Here is a 27,857-nt window from a genome sequence, read left to right on the forward strand (position 1 = left end):
GTGACCATATGGCCTCTACAGTCCCTTCCCCTAGATCTCTCTGATCTAGATCTATTATCCTGTGAAGAATAATGTGGGCCTGGTGAAAGAATGTCTTTTGGTTAAGGAACAGCAAAGTTACAGCTGCAGCCATTGGGGAAATGTTTTGGCCACAGCTCATGAAAACTGTATCAAGGTGCAGAAGAGTCGTGATCTGAATTTGTGGAGAGTGTGCCTATGAAAGATAAAATCATGGATCTTTTGAACTATAGTCTTTGGAAACAGACTTCTAATAATTTATTCTAGACAAGCAATTGGAACAGACACACTTAAAACTTAAATTCCTATAAAATGCCAATCAGAATGTATTACAAAAAATCCATATGAAACCTTATATCTCAAGGAATTATGTTACATGTATAATACCCCCTGAAACCTCATGTATTCAGATCATGAGCAAAATGTACATTGTAAGGAAAGTTGCAAGAGGCGTGACAAAATGTGAACATCATTGAACACGTGAACAAGGGAACTAGAAGGTGTTTCCAATCTTCATCTTATAAAGTTACCACCCTAAAGAGAAGACCACATTTTTTTAGGCTCTAGGGCTATGTGACACTTAGTAGAAACTGAGAACTAGGTTCTTTCAGCTGGGTCTCTAGCAGAACTCCGGTGGATTCTTCCTATTTCCCTACAAATATGCTCAGGTCTCCTCAGTTTATTAACCCCTCCCTCCACAAAATAACCCTCTGCTTTATCTTCCAGCTATTTTCCTATTACTCTTTACCTTCACTATTCAAATTCTTGAACATGGCTATACCCACTACCTCTACTCTCTTATGACCCCTTTTTTCCTCAGCCTCTTGAAATATGGTTCATTTCCTGAAATTGCTTACTTAAACACCACCAATGACCTATAAATCACTGAATCTAATATCCTTTCTTTTCATTCCTCATCCTCTTGTACCTTTTGATCTTCTGTATCAATTATCTAATTAATCAACAATCATTTAATAAGTGCCTACTTTATGCTAGATACTATTCTGTATGCTAGGGACACAAATACAAAAGTGAGACAATCCCTATTCTCAAGAATGGGGGCGGAGAGGAATATACATATTCAAAGATAAACAAAACCAGGTAAGTACAAAATGACTATGAAGCAATTCGAAAATATGAGTACTAATGGGGGATTTAGGATCAGCCTCTTTAAGGAGGTGGTGAGCCTCTGAGACTTGAAGAGGTTAGGGTGGCCATGAAGTATATACAAGTAATAAGGAAGAGCATTTCAGGCATGGAGGAAACAGCCTTTGGAAAGTCATGGAAGCAGAAGATGGAATGACCTACATGTAGAATGATTGGTAGATTAATTACTATGTTGTTCCCCCCAAATCCATTTTTATCCCTTTTCATTTGTTTTCTACATACTCGGTCTCCTGGGAATCTCATTCACTCCCATCGCTTACGCTGCTACCACTACTCATATGACTCTCAAATTCGTATTTCTGTTTTAGAAACTTTTCTGAGATTCAGATTTGCATTTCCAACTATCTATCCAACATCTTTATGCCTTAAATCCTTAAACTCAGCATTGCCTAATATGTCAAGGAGCTGTGATTATCTCAGTCTGAGAACTCCTTGCACTGATATAGATTGTAGTAAATCTTAGAGATTTGTTTGAGGTTCAGAGTGGTGTTAGGGTAGGATTTGAACTCCAGTCCTGCATATGCCTTGTCAAGCACTGTCTAGAGCATTTCCCAAACCAGACTTTCTCTAGAAACATATCTTCTCCTTATGATTTTACTATTTCCTTCCTGGAATCACCATGAACCATGCCTGCAACCTTAGGTCATCTCTGGCTTTTCCTACACCCTCAACTCTCATATCCAAACATACCAAGTCCTGTTAATTTTACCTTCAAATTTTCTTTTACATAATTTCCCTCCTCTCTATTCTTATAGTCATTATTCTAGCACAGGCTCTTCATGGCCACTGACCTGGATACCACTATAATAGGTCTCCTGCCTCTACTCTCTCCTCATCCAATTCATTGTATTGCCACTCGTGATTTTAACTCAAGGCCTTTCACAATCTGGCACCATCTTACTTTTACACTCTTCTATCATTCTCTTCCACGAATTCTGTGCTCCAACATGGACTTTTGTATTTAAAGTAACATACTCTGAATTCTCTGCACCTTTGGTCATACTATTCCCTATACCTTGACTGTCCTTCCTCCCTATCTTCAGATCTTGAATCTTTACCTATCCATTACAACCAAACTCACATGCCACATCTTTCATGAAGACACCTCTAATGTTCTAGAGAAGTACGGGCTTCCCCCTTTGAACCTCAAATAACAAATAACACTTTGTTTTGTACTTTTCTAGGGCAACCATCAGGTAATACTATATTTTATAATTCCATATTTCTATGTTTTATTTGTTAGACTATAAGCTCCCTAAAAGTAAGGCCCATGCCTTTTCTAAACTTTTGTATTACTCCTAGTACCTATCACCATGCTCTGCAAACAGTAAAGCATTAAAAAAATAAGTTAATGAATAAACTGTACAGAATTGGAGAATGCATCAAGTTATTATTATTCTCAAGTAGCACTTCTTTGTCTCCATGTGACACTAGACAGCTAAGTTCCCAAATTTTTAACCCCAGTGAAGCAGAATTATTGTGAAGTTCAAATGAGACAATGCATGCAGAATGCTTTGCAAACTAGAAAGCCTCATATAAATGCCAGCTATTACTAGAGATATAATTACTTAAACACTTAGTATTTCTCCGGGTTATGCTTTCAACCACCTGCACTAGAGTCTTCCTCTGATGATCTAACATGATGTGGTGGTGGTCCTGGGTTACTGAAGACTATGATAGTAAAGACCAAGTTCTGGCAGGTATGAATCAATCAATCAGTACACATTTATTAAGTGCCTACCATGTGCCAGGCACAATGCTAAGTGCTGGAGTCATAGTGCTCAGTATTGGGTTCAAAAGTAGACCCGGTAAGAGATGGCAATTCTGTTCTCTGAGGCTCATTACCAGGTAAGTTATGGAAATGACACATTTTTCAGTGAGATGTAAGCATTACTAAGTCATGGAAGGGTTGAGATTTGCAATGGTGGAAGAGGGATATGCATTAACACAACTGTGGAACCTGGAAGTGCATGAGCATTTTGTAGGTTAGGTTTATGATGTGTTTGTAATTTTGTTACTTCTGGAAATCTTTCTCTACTTTCTTTGAAAATTTTAACTAACACTTGAAATCTATGAACTGTTGAATTTGAACATGAAATAATAATGCAAATACTTCATTAGAGAAAACGCAAGCTTTTGAGAAAGTGACATAAAAAATCCTACATTTTTACCATATGGATTATGTTACACAGTGCCACCTGGGAGGTCAAATGTAAAGACAATGGTTCAAAACAATTTCCAAAAGACAAAATGAAGGGCACAGCTAACACAATGTACCTTGGTTTGTATCATTCTCTGTGGAATATTGTTCATGGCATTGGAAAGCCAACCTTCAAGGCTTTTTGCAAAATTGCGAATGGCTTGGGTCAAGGCACCTAAATATTAAAGAATAAAAACACAATGAAAAGAAGCCAAATAACCAATAACCTTATGTTGGGGTAAGAAGGGTAGAGATTGTAGGGGAAGCATATAAACATACAATTTGAAATACTCCTGAGAATTTTCATCTTCTACTTTGATAAGCATTTAATATATATTCATAATTCTGCTCTGCCTCCATGACTTACTTCTTGGAGGTTATGTATTTAATTGTTTCACTCCTAGATTGTTCTTATCCATCAGTGGGAAGCCCAAATATTCAAACATTTGAGTGCAGCAACATATACCAGTTGTGAATATGATTATAGATTTTTCTACTTTGAACAGAGCATTTTTCCAGCAACTTTTATGCTCAATGACTGAATATCCTCTTTACAAATCAGTAGAAAGGATTCCTGTTCAGTTGTAGATTGGACTAGAGGATATTGGAAGTCCCTTCCAGCTCCCATATTTGGTGAGTTTTTTTCCAGCTCCTAATTCAGCATAACAGCAAAATCTCCGCAAAGGCTTTTGACCTGTGCCTCTCAATAAACTTCCAGTTTATTCCACCTCAGGTGGAGAACTGAAGCTGTTTTCTAACATTTTCCTCTGACATATTCTGGTAAATGGGGTACAAAGCTATTTTGATGTGGGTTTAGATAATTTAATCAATTCTTCACTTTATTTGGCATATATATATATATATATGTATGTATATATATACATATATATACACACACACACACATACAGAACAAGTGTAACGAAAACTGCTGTTAACATTGGTGAGAATTCTCCAAACTGTCCAGTATGAGAATTACATACTGTATTTTCTGCAGTATGTAATAGGGACAGACACCTCTGCCCTATGACTCTACATTTTATGCAGGCTGCGAAGTGATAGGAACTTCCTTGGCCATAAGGGAAAAGGATTAGTGTATCTGGCAGGTAGGGCCAATATTCACAGAGTCTGCTTCCTAGCGTGGACTCTACTACTTCTTTAGCAAGTAATAAGAAAACAGACTCAAATAATACTAAGACTTCAGGGCACCACTTTTATTTTTAGGCTGAGACTAGCCGTAGGTAAATAAAATGTTGCTACCGTTTTCCTGGCTTTGTGATTTTACTTTATTTGTGCCCAAGGCTCTGTAAGGAAGGGAGTAGCTTTAAATAACTAATAAGTATCCAATGCACCTTACAATCATACAATTAATCTATGGATACCCCTGTGTGGTAGGTGGGTATTTTAATCTCTCTTTTACAGATAAGACCCCAGAAAGTTAAATGATTTGCCCAAGGCTGAAAAGCAAATTAAAGGCAACCCTGGGATCAAATCCCTTGGTTTTCCAGGCCAGTGCTCAGACTAGTCTGACATACTTCCTCAACAGACAATGGCCTTTGTTTAAGGAGGTTGAGAAATATGTTAGTTTCAAAACAATTTATTCTTCTCTCTATAAAATAAAAAGTTATTCTTTTCTTTTTGTATTATTCAATGGGACAAATGATGGATGAACTTGAAAAAGTCTGGATTTTAATTGAGAAAAGCGGCCTCAAATATGGAAGATTAAGCAAATCCTTAATCTGTATAACAGCATTGGAAATTTCTTGAGAACCAGTCTTTCTCTTGAAATTTCCAGAGCTTCCTGCTTTGTCAAAGCTGGGAAGCTTATGAAAAAAAAATTCGTCTTGCTGTGTTATGCACTAGAATCATGGAGGATAGGTATGAATGAAAATGAAAAAGAGTAACAAAAAAAAAATAACCAGTTTTTGAAGCTCAAGAAAATTTGGTTCAAGATACAGATTCAATTTGGATCATATTTTATCCAAATTAATTTGATGTTCAGGAAGCTAGGAAAATGATTATGTTTATTTTATATCTTAGAAATAATGAAAATAACTTGGAAACTTTTCCCTGTTGCACAAGAATGAGGTCCTGGCCTGTTAATTATGCTTACTGATAATTGAGTGCTGAACTTGTGACAGTAATTGTGCTTGGAGGGATTCCTTATATTTAGCAACTTCGCATCTTCAGAAAACTGATTTTTAGGATCTAGTATTTGCTAATCTGACTTCAAATTAGTGTGATGGGCAAAGATTTTTTTATACCAAAAAAGGAACCCCATCTGGACAGAAAAAAATGTGTCTTTTCTGTTATGAAGGAAAAAGATGGATGGCAGAGCTATGTGCTAGTAGTCGCCAGGAAAAGAAATTCTTTATTGTAAAGAGAAGTTAGTTTGGTCTTCTATGAGAATTTATGTAAAATAAAAAATTGTGCAGATTGACTTTGACAAATCTTAAAATTCTTGAATGGATTGTTTGAAATTCAAAGTCTATTCCAAAGCCTACTTGTCTCAACCTGTTGAAGGTTAATATTAAAATGCATATATTCAAAAGATAGCTATCTAAAATGTATTTTGAGCTTTTATTTCTTTGAGCCTCATTGTAGCATGGGAATGAAAGCTCGAAATTTCTTTGGAATGGCTGCCTCTTAATGCATCTGTTGGTTACAAAACAACTCTGAAAATGTAGTTTTATAAAAATTTCTGAAGCTTATTTGTTCACTGAAACTCGTGGGAAGCTATTTGACAGAGCAAGTTGGCCTTTCAAATATACGATTTACAAAAAAGAAAGATAAAGTTTGAGCTTCCTATTATGGAAAGCACTGGTCACTTAAGAAGGTGCAAAAAGTTAACTTCAGAAGTTTCTTTTATTTCCCTCAGTCAAACTTCTGTTGTGTGAAGACAAACACGAGTGATTTGCGTTTTCTGTATTTAGAATGCTGTGGGTTTTTTTTTTAAACCCTTACTGACATCTCTCCATCTATCTCATGAGATAAATTGTGAGTAGGCAGTAAGATGTCATAGGCTAATGAGCTCCCCTATAAAACTTCTCTTAAACATCTCCAGAGAATACCACTCTGTGCACAGGGAGCAAGAGGAAGGCAAGGGAAATCAGGTACTGGAACAGAAATCAGTACAAGATATGCACACTGAAATTTTCCATGACAACGTCACTTTTAATCAATCTTTTTAATCAGGAAAACTTTGTGTGGATGGAATGGAAAATTAAGTCAGAGGACTTTCTTTACTCTCACATTGGGAACTTAATTAAATCCCTAATTCTTTTGGTGATATTCTTAAACTAGAATTTAATTGCTTAAAAAATGAAGGCTTTTGTATTTGTTTGCTAAACATATGGAACTTGAGATAAAGACAGTTAAACTATTTTCCTTACATTTATACATAAATCCATATGCATATCCATAGATTACCATACAAACATGTTGTGGAAAGACATGCACTAAGGTGGTAGGAAGAATGAAAGAATTACCACCACTAAAAAAAAGTATTTACTCTTTATGACCTCCATTAATTTCTGCTACATTTAGAAATAGATGAGGTTAAAACGTACAAATGTGCTATGTTAATCTCCTGACTTTCTGTTCTACCGAATCCCTATTTATTTTGTTGAAAACATTAACAATAGCTGCCTATGAGCAAGTACACTTCAAGTCTATGCTTTCTGATTTCTAAAGCTAACATTCTTTTTACCTCCATTAATGTGCTTAAGGAGTGGAAGCTCTGTTCCATTTCATTAACAAGTTAAGGTCAGTCGCATCTGCTCATAAAGAAGTAGGTGTAAAATTGTTCTCAACTGCCTCTAACAACTAGACTCCTTAGTAGCACTTATATTGACATCTGTAGAAAATAGCTTTGTTTGCTACAAGGTAGTTTGAGGCACTATCTCCTTTAAAAATAATCTAACTTATCTGTGTAATGCCTATTGTTTGGTTCATGGTGGGAACACAATGCTTGTGTAGTTACATAGATTTTTCTCTCAGAATACCGTTAACCATTACTGTTAATGGAAGCTACATTTGTAGTTCTTAACATGACGGACGTGACAGAGTAAATGCTTTTATAAAGGAATTCAACTTCACTGGAAACCGAGGTGAATTAGCTTGATATCAAAAGCAACCAGAAAAGAGACTGCCCTAGCAATTACAGATTTCAATAATTTTCACTTGAAGAAGGAAACTGTGCTTCCAAGGGAAATAAGTCGATAATGGTTGACTGGCCAAGGAATAATCTTGCAATTAGTTATTGGGGCTGTCACCCGTCTGCTTAGTTGGCTTATAAGAAAGAGGCATGATAGATTGGAAAATAGGTGAGTCAGGTTAAAAAAAAAGTACAGCTTTTACATTAGTCTGCTTTAACGCACTACTCCATAATATTGTAGGCTTTTCTGTTTTGCAAACCTGAATGAGATTCAGACATAGAATCACTGAGATTTTTTCAAAGTCACTTCCCAAAACTTCCTGGGAGTTATGTACGAGAACAAAAGAATCCTTACTTGTCTGCATTTAACTTACTAGGAATAGGTCTAAGGACGTCGGGAATGAGAATCTCCACCAAAGCCTGGTACATCCCATGGTCACAGTTACACATCCATTTCAGAATAGACTCATTTTTGCACAGAGTTATCAGCTTTGCTTTCGGAAGTCGGCTTTCTATTTCACTCAGATTGCTGGCGTGAATAAATGTCGCAAATGAATAGATGGCAAATGAGGATAAAAAAAAAGAATAATGGGCTTTTAAAATATTTGTATTGAATAAAATACTATAGAGGTTAGACTATACCATCATTGCACTGGTGCCACATAGCTAGGATAAAGGGCTCCCCCCAAAGCTCTCTACTTACTTTCAAATTTTCTAAAGACATGTTGACTGGTTACTTCTTTGTAATAGGAAAGGGGGAAGATGTCTACTGCAGTCACCCAAATCAATAAAAACTGGAGCTATGTGGAGAGGCTAAACTTCAAAAGAGCAGTTTGTGGTATTATATCATAGTAAAATGTTAGCCTATCAAATCAAAGTTATCAGAAAAGGTTCACAACTGGTATACATATCTCTACATTGTCAGATCTGTTCAGTTACTATACTAAATTAGTAAAGTTTTTGGATTCTGACCTGGATTCAGTAATGGTAGTGCCATCAGCTGGAGTGGAGGGAGAATAACGCCAGAAAGTTTGCCACAATTTTTCTATCAGGCTAAACTGAAGATTCACAACAACATCCAATATTGCCTAAAAAACACAAATCAAGGGTAGGTGACCTTCCTGTTGTATTTACATTAACCAAAAGGAGTAGAAGTTTGCATCTGGTTCATAGATGAAGGACAGTTGTTTTTCTTTTGTAACTGAGCATAGCATAATGGGAAGATATAGCTACTTCTAGTCACTCTGGGTATTAGATGTTTCATCAGGAAATTTCTTCAGAACCTGCTAAAGATATATGACAGAACAAAGGAAAATTGAACTACTAAAAAGACAAGGACATTCACTAAGGAAAATTGACCAATTCCTTTAAAAATTAAAAATTCAACCAATGCTTTCACAGATCTCTAGTTATTTTTTTTTTGCAACTTGATCTCCCCACCCCAACCCCTTGCCTTTTTTTGCTTCATCCACATCACCTCTTAAATTTCATCCTTCCTTATAATTTTTCCCTTTTTCTCCATATTTTCCTTTCTTTGGCTACCATACTTGTATTTTGCAAGTTCAGCACGGTAGTTTTAATCTAACCTTTATTTTGCATTGTCCTGTCATAACTCATGTTGTCCCAGTACCATATTTGTTAGAAGCCTTCCCCAGTACCCCAGCTGCAACTGCCTTCCCATTTGAGATAACATTTCACATTATCTGACTATATCTTCTATGCACCTATTTTACTTACATGTTTCTCTCCTCTATTAGAATGTATGCTCCTTGAGGGCAAGGATTGTCTTTGTTCTTACTTGTATTGCTAGCATGGAGCTCAGTGCCTGACACATAGTAAGCACTTCATAAACGCTTTTTGATTGACTGTCATGAAAACACACCTACGTGCCTGTTGCATGTCTGTCATCCAAAAGCCAGCCTACCTAAATCCACAGAGGTTTGGAACTAGGTTGGCTTCAGAGGGATGCAAGTCATGAGGACTGTTTGCTAAAGGATGGAGGGGTTGCAGTCTATATTTGTGGAGGGCGTACCACACTGATGAAATCACAGACTCTCAAAGTACAGATGTAAGAAGTATTGAATGTGGAAGCTGTAAAGAGAGCATTGGATGTCTGCAGTCAGAGCTGCATGACAAGCAAGATTCAGAACAACACCTTTGATTCCACCCCTACTGTTTCATTCGCAGATGGACAGAACAAGAGAGGCTACTGTGTCCCCCCTACTAGAACAGTGCTGCAGTATGGGAGAAGGCATCATGACAACTGCCACACTTCAGTGCAATTAGCACCCCAAATCCAACCAGAGGAAACACTACACTCCAATGCAATTCAGTAAACAAGTATTGTCTTATTGTGTACTAGGCAATGGGAGAAAAAAAATAGGCCATCAACCCTAAGACTCTCTTATCAGGGAGCATTCTATCGGCTCTTGCTTTCAGGATCAAATATCAAGCCCTCTGGCATTTATAGCCAGCCACAACCTGGTCATTTTCTACCTTTACATTCTGCTTACATTCTCTGCCCCTCCACACACTTTAGGACCCAGTGACACTGACCTCCTTTCCTGTTACTTATATGGGACTCTCCACCCTTTAACTTTGTACATTTTCACTGGCTGTCCTCTTGGGCCTAGGATGTTCTTTTGATTCATCTCCTCCTCCTAGCTTCCCTTGGTTCCTTCATCTCTCAGCTCAGTTACCACACCTGCAAAAAGCCTTTCATTGTCCCTTTCAGTACTAGTAACTTCTCTATGAGATTACCTGTAATTTATCCTGTATATCTTTTTTTTGGTGAATCTTTGCCATTTTCTTTTTGGAGGGGGGGGAGGCGGGGCTGTTGGGGTTAAATGACTTGCCCAAGGTCACACAGTTAGTAAGTGTGTCAAGTGTCTGAGGCTGGATTTGAACTAAGGTCCTCCTGACTTTAGGGCCGGTGTACCAACTAGCTACCCCTACCCTGTATATCTGATATATCTATGTCCATATCTATCTATCTATCTTGTTTGTACACAGTTTGTTTGTTTCTTCCACCATTAGAAAGCAAGCTTCTTGAGGGCAGGGGTGGTGTTTTTGTCTTCCTTTGTATCCCCAGTGTTTAGTACATATAGTATGTGCTTGACAAATGCTTGTTCACTCAACTTGACTTAATGAACTATGTAGCTTAATAGGTATGATGGGAATATTCAGATATAGAGATGTATGTACAAATGGCTATGATGTAATAAAGGAAAGTAACATGAAGCACAAAAGTATAAGTTCAGACAAAGTGCTTTCAGAAATCTGAGGAGGATAAGGAAATGGGAGAGGATTGATGGAGCAGCTGGCGCTTGAGTTGGGCCTTCAAGAAGGTAAGGACCTCAACAGATGGAGATTGGGGAGAGGGTAAGATCATTCCATGCATGTGAAATACTAAGAGTAAAAACATGAAAAAAAAAGAGAAGGCGGGCCAGGAATGGGGAATATGGAGTAGTCCAGTTTGGCTGGAAAGCAGAACATATGAATAAGAGCAGTGTGTGAAAAAACCGTGGAGGAGGAGAAAGAGCTATATGTACTGTCAGGGTCAGGTCATATTTTATTTAATAATAATAATATCTAACTTTTTACAATAGTGAAGGCTTAATTAAGCAAAATGGAGACCCATTAAAGGTTTCTGAGGAGAGAGATGATAAAAATGTTATATTAGGAAGATTTCTCAATCAGTGATATGATGAACGGATTAGAGAAGGGAGATGGCCATTTAGCCATTGTTTAAAATTCTACAGTGAGGAGAGATAGCCTATTACATTTTCAGATAGATATAACTGTTAATAACTGTTAGGGTTTTTCCCCCGACATCAAGCCTAAATTTTCTCCTTGGAAATTTACATTCATGATTCTTAGTTCTACCATTTTGGAATCAAATAGGATAAATCTAGTCTCTCTTCCACATGACAATCTTTCATGTCCTTCCCAAGCCTTTTCTTCTCCAGGCTAAAATTTAATTCCAGTTTCTCCAACTGATCCTCATGTGGGATGAACTCAAAACCCCTTACTATCCTGAATATACTCTTTCATGTGACCTCTCTAATTTACTAAGGTCTTATCTAAAACGAGACTTTCAGAAGTAAATATAATACCCCAGACGCGGTCAGAACAGGGTACAGGACAACAGGACTCCCACGGAATGATCCTGGAAGTTTTATTTCTTAAAACAGCCAAGGAGACTGATGTTCAGGGTTAAGAAGGGTAACTAGTGGGGATAAATACATCTGCCTAAAAGTAACAACTAGAGCTCTGACAGTGGATACAGTTGGCAATGAGGAGAGAAGGTAGCCAAGGACAGAACTATGAAGTAGGGAAGAAAGTGAGAACAGAACAGGTTCCATAAAGATTAGGGAGGAGTCTAGGGAGTGAAGTCATGTTGAAAAACAATGAGTTCATCAAGGAATTAAGGCTAGGAAGAAATGAAAGAACTAGGGATCTTAACCACAGGGAGAAATGTCAGTGTTCAGGACTTTGAAGGTAGTTTCAAGTGAAGAGCCTGAAATTAAGTGAAGGTGGGGATCACGACAGTTGAAGAGTTCAAGAAACTATGAGAATAGCACATCAGGAGGTTCATCATTGCAGACATGGAAGTTTCCAAAGAATGTGAGAGCAGGAAGGAGTGGAGAGGAAAACTGTGAGCCAGGACCCAAAGGAACAGAGAAAGGTGAGGGAGTGACCAGAAGGTTGGTTGAAGAGATGGATAAGGATCAAGGGAGGAAGGACAGAGGTGATGAATTTCAAAGGAAGTAACTTCCATGCCTTTCTTTGAAGATTATCTTCCATGTACACTGTTTATATCTTTTACATATGTAGTTGGTTGCATGTTGTCTCTTCCATTAGAATGTGAACCCCTTGAGGGCAGGGATTGTTTTTGGTTTTCTTTGTATCTCCAGTGCTAAGCACAGTGCCTGGCATAGGGCTTAATAAATGCTCATTGACCAAGTGACTGACAATATACACTTTTAGTTGGGCCCTGACCTTAACTTCCTTTTTCTTAGTTTACTGGGCCAGTACAAACTTCTGGCTTCATCAAACACAGAGGACTGCATTAAAAATGACCAATGCTTGTATTAACTTTTGGTTATTCTTTTAAAATCTCCCTATAGCATTCAAATTAATTTATAAATTAGCCTCAGGATAATAGTAGACATAAAACCTAAGGATTACTCCTTTGTGCAAAAAAAGAAGTTTAGACTGAATTTTTTAATAATTAGGGTCTTAAGAACTGGTAGAATAACTGTAAAACTAATGTATCTGAGAGAAGTAGAGAAGAGCCTAGTTAGCTGGTGAACCTCGAGGGCTCTGGAAAGCCAATCTGGATTGTTTAGACAAAGAAAAAAAACCCCTCTATTTGGTGTTTAACTATCTCATTTGTTCTGGATGTAGAGATCAACACATATACATGACACAAATTCTTTAAGATTTCATATGTAAAGACACTAAGCCCAATTTATAAATATAGAAAAAGATATTTCAAGGGGATATTCTTCCAGAAATCAATGGGAAATGTCACAAAAATAAGAAAATGAAAATTGAGGGATTTAAATTCTTTTGATATGTTAACAAAAATTGAATTAATTTCAATATACATTTATTAAGCACCTACTATATGAAAAGTATTATGCCCTTAAGGAGCTTGTTATCTAATGGAGCCACAGGTATACAAGTAATTAAAGCATAAATTAGCAGTAAAGAAAGGATCAAGATAACACTTTCTATGAAAATTTGAGAAGGAAGAGTTCACTTGCAGTTAGAGGAATCCAGGGAAGCTTCATGGGAGAGGTGACACCTGAGCTGGACCTTGAACGAAGAAAAGGATTTCAATAGATGGAGATGAAGAGAATGCATTCTAGACATGGTTGGGGTAGGGAGTTGGCAGCCTGCATGAATGCAAAGAGGAAAGGTAATACAAAGGGAATGCATAGAGGAAAGGGAACTGCAGAATAGCTAGCAATCTAGTTTGATTGGTGTGTGTGTGTGTGTGTGTGAGTGAATCAGTGTAAAGGGAAAGATTTTTAAATCAGGCTGGAAAGGTAAGATATGGAGGATCTTAAATGTCAAGTTAAGGAATTTGTATGTTATCCTACGTACAATAGAGAGCCACAGAAAGTTTTGAGCAGGGCAGTGACAAAGTGAAATATATACATTAGATTATTTTGGTAGTCATATGAAAAATGGATTATGGAGGGAAGAGAGTGAAAGCAAGGATACCAGTCAGAAGACTAGAGAAGATGTTATGGAGGTGTAAACTTGGGTGGTGGTAGTAGCAGTGAGAAGGGAGAAGAGGGGACAGATGTAAGAGATATTCAAAAGGTACAATCAGTAGGGTCTGACAATTAACTGGACATGAGGGGTGAAGGAGAGAAAGGAGTAAAAAGTGACTGAAGTTTTGACCCGGGATGAATGGGAAGATGGTAGTACCATTGACAGAAATATTATAGTTCAAAAGCAAAACAAATTTTAGAGCAAAGAAGATGAGTTCAGCTTCAGGCAGGGTGAGTTTGAGATACCAGTGGGCTATTCTGGTGGAGATTTGCCTAGCAGTGAGTTGGAGAAGCAGGACCCAATCTCCAAGAGGTTGAGAGTAAAGACATAGATTGGAAGGGCATCTGAATATAGGTGGAGCTATGAGATACCAAGGGAGAAAAAAAAGAAAGAAAAGAAAAAAGGCCCTACGACAGAATCTTAGAAGACCATGTGTAAAAAGCAACAGGACAATGAACCAGTAGACTGGTGTAAGAAAATCAAAGGGAGAGTTGCATCAACATGCCAAAGGAGGGAAGTCAGTTCAGGAAGAGGGTTCAATAGTCAAATGCTACAGAAAGGTTAAGGAGGTTGGGAATTTTAAAAAGGCCAATAAATCGGACACTTAAGGTAACCTTGGAGAGAAAAGTTTCAGCAGAGTAGCAGCAATAGAAAATTGTAGGTGGTTGAGGAACTCTGTAAGTGGGTGTGGAAGAAATGGAAACACTGAGTGTACACTAATCTTACTGTACGTTTAATACCAAAGGGGAGGAGAGATATGAGGAGAAGTCAAGCAGGTGACAGGGTCAATGGAAAAGAATAAAGGAAGCCTAGGAATGTTTATAGGCAATGGGGAAGAAATGAGTAGAGAGGGTGTGAACCATAGAAAATAGCTCCATGGGGAGGGGAATAAGGATAAGAAAAAAATGGCTCAATAGCACAAGGGAAGGAGTTCATTTGGCAAGAAGCAGGGTCACCATGTCCTCCGAGAATGGGGCAAAGCTGGGATTTTGAGAAGAAAAGGATGGAAAGTGAGAGAACTTGGGATGGACAGCTTCCATATTTTCATTAAAGCAGGAAGCAAGGGCATCTTCAGAGCTTAGTAGGGTGGTGTTGGGGGATGGAGGAGAGCTGGGAATATCTGTAATAACTGTGGTGAAAACCCTGAGAGGGAGTCAGTCAGAAATGAGTAGCAAGGTTCAGTAGCATGACTTTTTAGTGGGCTCATTATGATTTCATTACTTCCTTAACAAGGAGGAATAGCAAACACAACAACAAGCATCTGAGGGATTTAAGAGTGAAGGATGGTGCCTTCTTGAACTGCCTTACTATAGAGTCAAGACTGTAAAGGGAGAGAAGTGAAGCTAAAACAGGCATGGTAGATTGGGGGCGGGGGGGGGGAAGAGGTCAATGAAGTACAGGGCAAAGGGCCACACCAATTTCAACAGTGGGAGAAATGAAAGGAGAGGAGATTATGAACAAAGAGGGCAATTTCAGAATTTGGGACCTTGAAGGTCAGATACAGCTTGGACTTGATAGACTCTGAGGTCCCTTCTGACATTTCAGAATTGCTCTGTCCCTCTGGGTCTTTGAAATGCTGTACATACACCAATATTTTGTAAATCAAATCATATTTTAATGTCCTAGGGAATATGGCATTTAAAGGAACCCTGTGATAAATCTTTTTGAAGAGCACTTTTTGTGTTAGGAGCAAAGGATTAGTGCCCATTCATTGGGAAATGGCTAAACAAGTTGTGATGCATGAATATAATCAAATATTATCAGGATATAAGAAATAAAAACTACAGAGGAGCATGGGAAGACATATGAACTGCTGCAAAGTGAAGTAAGCAGAACCATGGAAACAATATGCTCATAGACCATGACTGATGTAAATGAAAAGAACAATCATAAAAAAGCAATCAAAACTGAATGCCATGAAATTACAACGACCAGCCTTGGCCCCAAAGAAGAGATGAGAGGTGGTAGACAAGGGCATGAAACAGTGAAAATCATGTCACACTTTTTCATTGCATCAGCTAGTTTTGTTGAACCATTTTCCCCTGTCTTTGTTACCAGGGATGCTTCTCTGGGAGGAGGTGGGAAAAGGGATTAATTGGGAAATGAAAGTGATATCAAAACAAAAAGATAACAATTAAAATTTATTTGAAAAACTTTTTTGCAGAGCAAATTTTCATTCGTCTTTTGTTTCAATTCTGTCCATAGGAAGCAGAAAAACCCTAGGAAATTAGCTGTATTATCTTCTTCACTGAATGGAACGTGGTTTAAGGGAAAGGACCTTTTATTTAAAGGATCTTTTATTTAAAACTCAGATCTGTTATTTACTCCCTTGTCCTTGAGCAAGTCACTTTGAGTTTTTAGGCCTAAGTTTTTTCATCTGTAAAATAAATGAGAGGATTTTTATGGTCCTTCTAGTTCTAAATCTTATGATTATTATAGGTAGAGGAGGATAAATTGACATTGTTCCCTTCACTTAATTCCTATTAGAGAGTTGAGCTATACCAAAAAAAAAACCACAAGGATCAACAGGAAGATGAATATTCACTGACTTTTATGGTTAAAATGGTCACTATAGGAAATGATTGAGACAACCTGTTAAAGATCATATGGGGAAGATCTGTCATTTGTTATGCTAATAATGTGAGAACTTGCTTTTGCTTGTTTATAACCCAGGACTTCTGAGAAACATTCAGGTTTACTCAAACATTCTTTACTTCTGATGTGGAAAAAAAAATCCAACCCATTAATGCTATGAGTTGAGAAATCTCACTGCATATTGCATTGTCAGTAGTTGGGAGTAAGATGTCCATAATAGCCAAAGGATTCTATTCTAAGAGTGAGTCCATGAACAATATTGAAATAAAGATATCTAAACTTCAAATATAATCTTCTTTCAAAGAGAGAAACACTTAAGAAAATCTTATAAGCAAAAGAAAATGCCCCATCCTGAAATTAGTAGCTATTAGCTTAGAAACAAATGTATCAAACCTATCCAGGAGTGGATCATGCCCAAGATAGTGAGTTGGCACAACTGATCCTGCAGTAGGAAGCTTCCAAGTGTTCTTCTGTTAAGAACTCTGGATTTAGGGCCAGAGGATCAAAGTTTTAATCACAGAATTTTGGAGTTGGAAGCCACCTCAGACATCATCCTTTCCATCATGATGGAAAAAATGGTCATCCAATATTTCTGGAAGATCTCAGGGTAAGAGAGTACCTACTACCTCCTGAAGCATTCTAGCCCACTCTGAGATAATTCTGATACTTAGCAATTTTTTTCTCCCATCAACTAAGGGTTAGCAGGGCCAGGCACTTGCCAAGCCCTGAAGTGAGTCTGCCCTTACTTTTCTTTTGATGATTAGAGGGAAAAGATTAAGGGCTTCCCATAAGAGCTCCCTTACCAGGGATTCCTATGTCTTCCTCTTCAACTAGCTTCCATGTCATAGTATATTGGTGGAGAGGTAGACCTGTGAGTTCATTGGCATAGGGAATTCCCTCTACACAGATCAGTGCCTGCTTTGAGGATACAGAACATTTTGTGAGATAGAGCCTTGACTTTTGATTCAGCTGGCTTAAAGTCTTCACTCAAGCTTTGACCTCTATCTGTATCTGAGCTTCTAGAATTCAGTATTCCTACAAAATGGGGTGTGTGGAGGTGGTGGAGATAAGACACTGATATGGAGTAAGGGGATCTATTTTTAAATACAAGTTCTAGCATTGATTACTCTGTGATCTCAGGCAAACCACCTGATTTTGCTGGGCCCCATTTTAGTCAACTATAAAATGAGTAAGTTGGACAGGAAAGGACTGTTTCCTGGTCACAGCAATCCACTAGGAAAATTAGCCCCTTAACAGAAAACAATTAAAGCCATTCAGTAGAAAAACAGGCTGTCTCTGCATGTGGTGAGCTCCCTGTCACTGGAAGTTATCAAGAAGAGATCAAGCGCTTATTGAATTGAATAAAATTAAAGTGCCACTTATGATAAAGATGTGAGTCTATACCATAAAGAGCCAGCCTGAATGGGGCAAAGAAACTTTGATTCTTAGTGATGAAGAACTGATGAAGTGTTGGGTCCTTATAAATTCTGAAAGACAAACTGCTAAGGGACATTTTAGAGGAGATTTCTACTCAGGTAAAGATTGGACTATATGATCCTTGAGGTCCCTTTGACCACTGATATTCTATGATTCCCTTCCAGACCTAAATCTTAGGATCCTATCACTGAGCCTTAAGATAAGTGTACACACATGCACACACGCATAAACCCACACACACCTATGTATATAGGCACAAACTTTTCCTTGTGCCATATTGGCATTTCCTTGTGTCATATTTGTATATCTATCTATCTATCTGTGTACACACACACACACATTTATATATATATATTTGTCATATATATGAATGACACAAGGAGAAACCTGAGGAGAAGAATAGAAACCTCAGTGACCTCTAGACGGAATTAACTGAAACGCGTCATGGTCTGTGGAATGTGGATAGTGCAAGCTCTCCCATTTATTTTAATCAATTTTCTTTGTACCTCTCACCTCTATAGTTAGGCAGGAAAAAGCAAAGAAAAACCTCTTTTTTCCTAAAATCTGCCTGCAACGTAACTTATCTCCTACTACATCCTTTTCCTGAACCTTATATCACCACCAAATTGGGCTACTCACCATCTTCATTCTTACACTGCCTTTTATCACCTCTGTGCCTCTGCCCACACTGACTCCTTGCCTGCCTAGAAGATGTTTTCCCTTCCTCTTTGTATGTTGGACTTGTTACCTTCCTTCAACTTTCAGCATGGGCACCACGTCTTTTGTGAACTCTCACGACTCTCCCTAACTTCCCTTCTCCCTGAATGAACTTATTTCTCCAGCCTCAGAATCCTAACAACATTTTACTTGTATGTCTCACTTGTCTTATGACTTCTACTCCTGCATCACTATTACTTGTGTGCCTGTGTTGTATTCTATTTGATTGTTAAGCTCATAGAGACTAGGTCCTTTTTAAAAAAATTGCTACCAGTTCCTTGCACACAGTAAGCCCTTGATAAGTATTTGTTGAATAGAATTTGCTCAACAAAGCATGAGGATCAACTTCTCTCCTATGCAAGTGACATATCATTTACTTTTAGATAGCTGTTTTAGTATGACTTAATTTGTTTGAAAAGTCTTACTTACCTCACAGTGCTCTCGATAAAGACTCTGCAGTGATTTGATATCCTCAAAGGTAGTACCATCTGGTAGAGAAGATATTTCAACTTCTCCAAACTCTGGAAGTGCTCTCGATGCATCTGTTACCATGACAACAGAACAGAAAAAAAAATTGTGGATGGTGCCAATTACAGTTTAATGAGAAAAAATTTAAGAATACAAAAGGATTCGTTTTTGTAAAGTCAGGGGGCCAAAAAGCCAAGACTTCTCAGATTTTCGTCAATATTTTACAACCAAAAATTAACAGCAGGAACAATAGACAAGATAAGATGTGAGCAGAACTCTAATGGTAACAAGACTGTCTTAGTTGTATAAGAGAGACAAAATGCTGTGGGTGATTTTTTTAACCCTAAAGTTTCACTAGAACTTGTAGAAATAGCATAGTGTTTCCCATTTTAGCAGCTAGTCCATACATATTTACTTAGTATGTATGAATTATAAAGTCCAACATAAATCCAGATTTTTTTAAAAAAGGAATATTTAGCTAAGAAGGAGCTAAACCATCATGTTGTGTTGGATGTACAACTTCAGCAGAAAGAATTTTAGAGTAGAATTAGTTTGCAATGAACCTTGATACTTTAGGAAAAACCTGCTGCTATTTTGTAGGTTTTACAAATAAGTAATACTCATTATATCTTAACATACCTAAAAACTGTTGATGATGCTGACTTTGGGCAATTACAGTTTGCTCAACAGATGTGCCTGTCTGTTGACCACTTCCTGTGAAACCATCTGCAACCCCATCCACTTTCTGCATAGGCTTGTACCTTAAAATATGGAATGAAAAAACAAGAACAATAATAACAACAAACAAATTTTTCCTTGAGTCTTCAAATGCACCACACAAAGGTGACTAAGGCGTGTGACTTGAATCTGCCTTCTTTCATTGTTCATGTTGATGGGGATTTATCTAACATAAAAGAGACTTTAGAAAGTTGGTATATAAAGACATTTTCAATTCTGCTTTTCCCTGAGAAACTAACCAAAGTTGGGAAATCCAAGAACAAAGAATTAAAACAAAGAGTCCCAAAGTCTTTCTTTAGGCTAAAAAAGCCTCACTCTGCTTGCTCATTGTGTCACAGAGGGGACTCTGGGTTTTCCAAGGCTATTTCCAAAGTGCAAAAGCTGGAAAACTTTCAAGTATGCGTTTATAGACTGGTCATATGTTTTTACCTTGGGGTGGCAAGGAAGTTAAGCATTCCAGCCTAATGAAACTAGTGCCTATTGAAACAGGGCTTAAAATGTAGTAAGCACTTAATGAACACTTGTTGAATTGAAGTACCACTTATGGTAAAGATGTTGGTCTATCCAGCCTGAAGGGGGCAAAGGAACTTTGATCCTTAGTAACTGAAAAGGTGGAGGGTCCTTATCAATTAATTGTACCCTTAGTTCATTTCAGGAGGTTTCCCATCCTCATCAATTCACTCTGTGCCTAATTTGGCTTTAGCTTCATTATTTTCAGCTATGAATTTTTACTTAGCTAATAAAATAGGCTGAACTTGTTTAACCAATTTAAATTAATGCAGTTTGGAATTCATGGAGTTTAAACAAAAGAGGTGAAAGGAATTTGCATTATTTAGCCTAGAGAAGAGAAAGCTGAAACAACTTCCTACAGATTTCAATTATATGAAGCTTTATTATGAGATTATGGGGTAATTATAAAATGGAGACCAGCTGTTTTCTGATTATACTTCTTTATTGTCTATTGCATCCAGCAAGTACATCATGGGTACAAAATGACCACAAATTTCAAAACTGGCATGGGATTTGAGGTTAGACAAGAAAGACTTTATACTGCTTCTTGTTAGATTATTTTTATATAGGGCAAACAAGTTCTTCATCTCAGTGGCATTCCAGAATGACTATGATGATGATGATGACGCAGTCAGTGGTAAGACAATTCTTAAATTCTTAAGGAAGATAGTGAAATATTTTTTCCTTGGAGTTATACTAATATTACCTATATCATTGAGATGATGATGATATTAGAAGCAGAAGCACACATTTATATGCAAGATCTATTGTTTGCAAAGCAATTTCAGTAGGTTGTTTCCTTTGAGACTCGCAACAACCTTGTGAGATGTCTAGTTTCCCCATTTTATATAAAGACAGTATGTGGGGTAGAAAGATCTCTAGACTTGGGGTCAGAAGACCCTTGCCCCATGATGACAGTTCTGGTTCTACGCTAAGCACGTATGGCCCCCCCTTCCCCCTCCCCCATCCACAATGAGATAATAATACTTTATCTCCTTCACAAGGTTGTTGTAAACAAAATGCTTCCTAAAATTGTAAAGCATTACATAAATGTGAGTTATTGAGAAGAGGAAATAATCTCATAGAGGTTAGTTGACTTGCCCAAGGTCACCTAGCTTAGTAAGGAATGGGGCAGAACCTTAAACCCAGATGTCTTGACTACAAATTCAGTGCTTTTTCAAATAATACCACATATGCCTCCAATAATAGTAACAATAGGAACAATAGGAGATAAACATTTGTAATTATAACAGTTTTTCACAGGTGTAAGATAATAGAATATAGCACATAAATGATTTCTTCAAACCTAATCTTGTAGAAAAAGAAGCAGCAACTAAGAGGAAAAAATCCATTTATATGGAGTTCAGATTTTAATTTTGATTTTTCATTAAACTACCTCTTTTCTAAGTGTTAAATAAACATTTTGAATGAATTTTAAGGCTAAAATTCATTCCTGCTAAAACCAGCTAAAAACAAAATCAAATAAATATTGTGTCTATGTTGTATGAAAAACTGATGTGCAAAATCAAATAAATATTTATTGTGTCCATGTTGTATGTATTCTTTAAAAAGGTTGTACATAAATTGAATTTTTGTGAACCGAATTATGCCTTTCCACTGACTTACACTATAAACTGGGGATGCTTTATTTTCATTCTGACTGATTTTCTACTGGCAAGGGCTCTTGCCATTGAAACATAACTTCAAATTTTTCTGCCTCCTACTACTCTGTCAAGTAATTCATCATCTGTAAGTACACACTTGACTGCAAACACTAGGGGAGCTCACTATTTAAAGAAAGTCTTCTCAAATTTTTTTTTGGTAAGATAAATCATCACCTCCATAAATTATGTTTGAAACATTCAAAGGTCTTGGTTGGCATTTTTATAAAATGGAGTAAACCCAGACCATATCTGAAAATCTGTGGTGCCAAAAAAAAGACCTGTTCTGTTGCTAATGAAGAAACAGCTCTTGGTTTTAAAATTAGTAAGAAGCAAATGATAATTTTAACAGCTTGCAACTCCATGGGTAACCACCAGCTAAAGTTGTTAATGATTAAGAAATCAAAGAAACTCTAATGCTTTAATAACTTAGTGTATGCATGAAACCTGTCACTGAAATATAAAACTTGGAAGGTTATTAGGAATCTTTTCAATACGGAGCTCGTCATAGCTGTTACACGGAATTTGGAGAGTTGTAACTCTACTTTGAAAGCACCATTGAAAACAGACAATATGGCTATGCATGGATACTTAAACATCATAATGGAAGGCAGAAAGTGGCATATACTTACCACCAGAATTGCCAAATTAACTTCTCAGCACTAATCAAGGCTATAGGGGAAAATTCATACCAAAGTTTTTAAAGTAGTTGAAGTTGCATGTAGGAAAAACTAAACTGAATAGACAAAAAGGCATCACAATCCCAGTCTGTCTCACCACTTACTAACTGTATGACCCTGGGCAAGTCTACTTAACCTCTTCTGGGCCTCAGTTTTCTCATTTGCAAAATGAGGGGATTGAAATCAGCTCTAAATCTGTGATCCTACGAACCATCCTAAATAATTACATGATTTATAACCACAGATTAAAAAAGCTGTTCTCACTCACCAAGTGGTGTGATCTTAACCTCCCAGATGTAATGCATGAGGTTTTTTTGAAGGCTGTCCCAGTAAAGTGGTAAGTAGTTTGGATATGACTACGGTGACAAAACCTCAGTCAATAACAGAACTCAGTAGAAAATGGTGAATTAGATGACTTTCAATATCTAGGAAAAGTAAATGATATCCTAGGAGGTGAATTTGAAATATAGTAGAAAGAACTCTGAAGTTGGGGTTAGAGAATCCGAGTCCTGGCTCTCCTACTTTCCACCTGTGTGACTACAGCAAGCAAGTCACTTAATTACTCTGGTCCTCTGTTTCCTCCTCTTTAAAAAGGGGAAATTGGACTAGAAGACCTCTAATGCTTCTTCCATCTCTAAATGGAGGAAATCTTTTGTAAATAATAGTGTTGATAACTCTCATCTTTAGTCCCTTCAGTTGCCCAATTTGTAGCGATTTTACTGTTCACAGGCAATCTCCACTGGTAAGTAGTTGGGCAGGAGGGAAAAAGTAAGATCCAAACCTATCAATTTTGTTTACTAACAATAGATTTAATATAGGCTTTCATTAAGGGGAAAGCTGAAACGATTGGCTAAAATAAATTCTATGTCTTATCAGTAGATTTTACTTATTTTATGTCTTTCTCTGAAGAGTTGTAGCATGATGTAGTGACTAGGGAAGTGGTCTTAGAGATAGGAAGATAGGAGATCAAGCCCCCATTCTGACACGAAATGGCAGCGTGATTCTGGGTGATTCAGTTGTACTTTAGGCAACCCTCTAAAACCATAAGCAACAATTAATAGCTACCATTTATGAAGTACTTTAAGGTTTGCGAAGCATTTTATGTATATTATTTCATTTTATCCCCATAATCTTCCTGGAAGGTAGATGTGATTATCACCCCCATTTTGTATGAGAAAGAGAGAAGTTAAGGTGGCTTGCCTAGGGTCCTGTGGTTAGTAAGAATATGAGAAAGGATTGGAACTGAGGTCTTCCTGGTTACAAGTCTGTCGCTTTATCCACTATGGTATCTAGCTGTAAGTTGCAGAGAAGGTTTCAAACTACTTTGGTAGGGGGAATTTCTGATGTCAATGAAGTGACAACTCCAGTTGATGGGTGATTATACAATTAAAATTGTACGGTATGGGGCAGCTAGGTGGCGCAGTGAGTAGAGCACCGGCCCTGGAGTTAGGAGGACCTGAGTTCAAATCCAGCTTCAGACACTTGACCCACTTACTAGCTGTGTGACCTTGGGCAAGTCACTTAACCCCAATTGCCCTGCCTCCCCACCTGCCAAAAAAAAAAAAATTAAACAGTACGCAATCTTGCTATCAGTTGTTTTTGTCCCTATCCTGAAATCTCTTTCTTGAACCTCCATTGCCTTCCACGTTTATTCCTGCTGCATGGGGCCCAGGAGAATTGGCCGCCTTGTTGAGGTGGCAACTTGCCTCTCTCCTCCCATCTTGACATCCCAGGCAACAAATAAGTACTTAAGACCTTATCTATGGAGAAACAAAAGACTAAGCACATACCTCTCAGGTAAGAAAGCCAAAAATGGGATTTATATTATAGTCTTCAATATGAATTCTGTATATATTTCATCAAAACAGGATGATGTCTAAAGTTGATCTTATGCTGAAATCCTTTCAAGAATTTTTTTAAAAATACTAAATTAAGATATTTATATTAGTTTTTTAAAATTTAAAATGAGCTATATTTTTGCAAAGGGAAATTTTACCCAGAATAAGTAACAGCAAATCCTGTACTGTAGTACTATTGGAAGCATATGCATCTATGGAGATTATAAAACTACAATAGGAAATCAATGGTGTTCCAAGAAACAGTGTTACAGAGGTTGGATCATTTAGTTATTTTTAGTTCTTCTGACTTCAACGGAAAATGTGATCATTACATCAGGGACTGCTTCAGAGGCAGAGTGAATACTAAGGTTTACAGCATAAACCTTCTTACCTGCATACTAAAGTTAGCTGCTCAGGTGCCATATCACCTCCCTTAGAGGTTAATCCAACTCAGGCTCAGCCTTTGGAATAACAGCTTGGAATGTTTCTAAGACTTGCTGTTGTCTAGGAATATCCCTTCTTGGGAGTCCCTCAGGAAATGGTTCTGGGACTGTATGAGAATCTGGTAACTCCTCTAGAGACAGATTTGGTTCTCCTAAGGTGGGTATGTCCCAGAACCAGATCTCTCCTGGTCTAATTCCATGCCAATGAGGTTGGATAAGAGCTAGATTGGTTTATATAGGTATCATGGGATGGAGTACACTCATGCATATCAGTCTGAATGCATTCCCCTCCTTCAGGTCACACTACCGATTCCAATACAGGACACCACCACCCTTGGAGAAATGTTTGCCAGGATCATAACTCTAGAGCTAGAAGATAACTCAGCAGCTATCCAGACCAAACCCTTCATTTTAGAGGTAAGGAAACTGAGCCTCAGGGACGTTAAGTGACTTGCTCCACTCTCAAAAAGTTACAGATGAGATATGGACCTGCACAAGTAGATAGAGATTTGACACTGAATTCTCATGTTCATGAAATCTCAGCTCTAACCACCCCCTAAGAATAATAATGGTAATATTATTTCTCTGTAAACATAAATATTACATATTTGAAAACAACTTCTGTATTAATTTGAAAAAGAAAAGATGTATAACAAGAAAAAAAGCAATTTTCATTATCGTGCCAATGCAACTAAGATTGCTGATCTTAGCTGCATATGAATGACTTACTATATGCTAAGCACTGTGTTAAACCCTGGGTTAAACTGGAGATACAAACAAAAGCAACTCGGTCCTTATTCTTATATGTGCTAAGCCCTGGGGATACACAGAAAAAAGCAAAAGCAGTCCTGACCTCAGGGAGCTGAGATTCTAATGAAGAAGACAACATACACAGTAGCATGGATGGTAGGGAGGAGGCAACCCACTCTGGAGGGTGCAGATCAGACAGAAGGGCCTAGTCATTCTAAGGGTACAGAAGTATAGATAGCCAGGCCTCATGTATCTGACTGTCCAAATGAGGTGGGTGTTCTATATGAATTTTGCCAATAATTGAAACTTAGCCCTTTTGCATACCTATACTTTTTTTAAAAAAACAATTTTATCTATTTTGGACTAAAATATTTCTAAAAATATTATACACTTCCCCGTCATCTTAGAAATCTTACATTTTGGAGCACTTCAGAGTTTGCAAAGCATTTTCTTTCCATAATCTCATTTAAAATTTGTATAACCTAGGTTCAAGTATAGGTATTTGTATAGGACTCTTCTCAATGTTGGAAAGAAAGATTACTCTATTCTCCCTTCCTGGCCAGAGCTTGGGAGAAGAAAGACCTTTCTTTTTGGCTTTCACCTCAACTGAGCTCATCTTACCAAAGTGGAAAGTCCCCAAAGTCACAAGGGCATCAAGCTAGAAATAGGGTCATTCCCAGGGTACCTACTGGACACAATGACTGCTGAACTCAGCTGAACTTTTCCTTGATTCAGAGCCATTATTTTAGAATACAAATGATTGTTCCATGTTGTAACATGGTGGCATGGGTCAGTGACCATTAAGGCATGGATCTATTGGTTCTAGATGGCTGTGCTGAGGAATGTGAAACTCTGCTCAAGCTCCTCCTTCCTCTGTTAGCTACCCTTGATGATGTTATCAGTGGGACCCCCCACACAACCTTGTTTTCTTCCCAATTGTCTGCACAATGGGATCAAAGGATGAAATTTAGAGCTAGAAAAGAAGGTTAAGGTAATTTCATCCAATTCTCCCTTCCCCGCCCCCCTTTTTTACATATGTGGGACCTGAAGCTACTCAAAGTGACTTGTCCAAAGTGTCACAGGTAGTAAGGGACAGAATTCAAACCTAGGTTATATGATACAAAGTGTAATGTACTATGATGGTTTGAGAATGATTCCATATTACTAGAGGAATAAAAGGCTTGGGCTTTATGAGAAGGATGTGAAATGCCTTATATTTATTACCTGAATCTTTCCTACCATCTATTTTCTCTGTTTTTATACTCATGCTAGGCTATAAATTGAAGAAGTCACACAATTATGCTTACAGGGACCACTATAAATTTATCTTACATTGTCTCAACTATGACACTAATCCTTTTGCTCTTGACACAGTTCCCATGGTGTCTGATTCAAATCTTTTCTTCTGTCCTTAAACCACCTTCATCATCCCTCCCTTCCCTGATTTTCTACTATAAGTGACCTCAATATTATTTCCAAACCAGTCTCTCCTCCTTTTCTCCAGTCTTGGAGAAAGTCAGGGTCATTCTCCCCTCAAACATCCATCCTTCTACTTAGTCCTTTGATTCTCTTTTCCTTCTGTCTACTTCAAGAGCTCACTCCTTTGATTATCTTCTCTCTCCCTATCCATTGAATCTTATCCTTCTGCTTACAAACATGTCCAGATCTTCTCCAACCTTAAAAATACAAACAAACAAAAAACAAAAACAAAACAACTCAAACCCTTCTTCACTTGGTGTGATCATCCATCCCTTTAAGCTACTGTCCTAAGATACCTTTCTTTCCTTTTATAATCAAACTCCTGGAAAAGGCTGTTTACACTTATCACCCCCATTTTCTCACTTTCTAAGTGCTTACAATCTTGCTTCTGACCTTATCACTCAACTGAAAGTGCTATCTCCAATGATTTCTTCATTGCCAAATATAATTTCTTGAATCAGGGCCTTCTGAATCAGAGTCCATGAAGAAAACTTAGTACTTATCCTTCTTGATGTCTTTGTGGTGTCTGACAATTGTGATCTCCTAGATGCCCCCTTTTCCCTGGGGTTTTGTCTGGTTGTTCCCTTTCAGTTTCTTTTGCAGGATCATTATTGCTCTTTTCCTATGCCTCATGCCCACAGGTTCAACTAATCACTCCTATGCAAATAGCTTGCAGTCCCAGTCTCTCTGTCAAATTCCAGTTCAATTTCCAA

At 37.6% G+C, this 27,857-nt stretch overlaps 1 protein-coding gene across 2 annotated transcripts in view; it reads right to left on the minus strand.

Moving 5' to 3' along the window:
• RFX3 (regulatory factor X3) overlaps window positions 1–27,857 on the minus strand; it is a 177,275-nt gene that overhangs the window by 39,682 nt on the left and 109,736 nt on the right. For both annotated transcript variants that reach the window (XM_036739384.1, XM_036739383.1), the window contains 5 exons: window positions 19,685–19,806; window positions 19,007–19,119; window positions 8,513–8,628; window positions 7,915–8,069; window positions 3,463–3,560 (listed from right to left, as the gene is read on the minus strand). In XM_036739384.1, the coding sequence (XP_036595279.1) occupies window positions 3,463–3,560; window positions 7,915–8,069; window positions 8,513–8,628; window positions 19,007–19,119; window positions 19,685–19,806 (604 nt within the window). The remainder of the gene's footprint in view (window positions 1–3,462; window positions 3,561–7,914; window positions 8,070–8,512; window positions 8,629–19,006; window positions 19,120–19,684; window positions 19,807–27,857) is intronic.

The sequence above is a fragment of the Trichosurus vulpecula genome, chromosome 9 (genome assembly GCF_011100635.1).
Source record: "Trichosurus vulpecula isolate mTriVul1 chromosome 9, mTriVul1.pri, whole genome shotgun sequence".
Lineage (NCBI taxonomy): Eukaryota > Metazoa > Chordata > Mammalia > Diprotodontia > Phalangeridae > Trichosurus > Trichosurus vulpecula.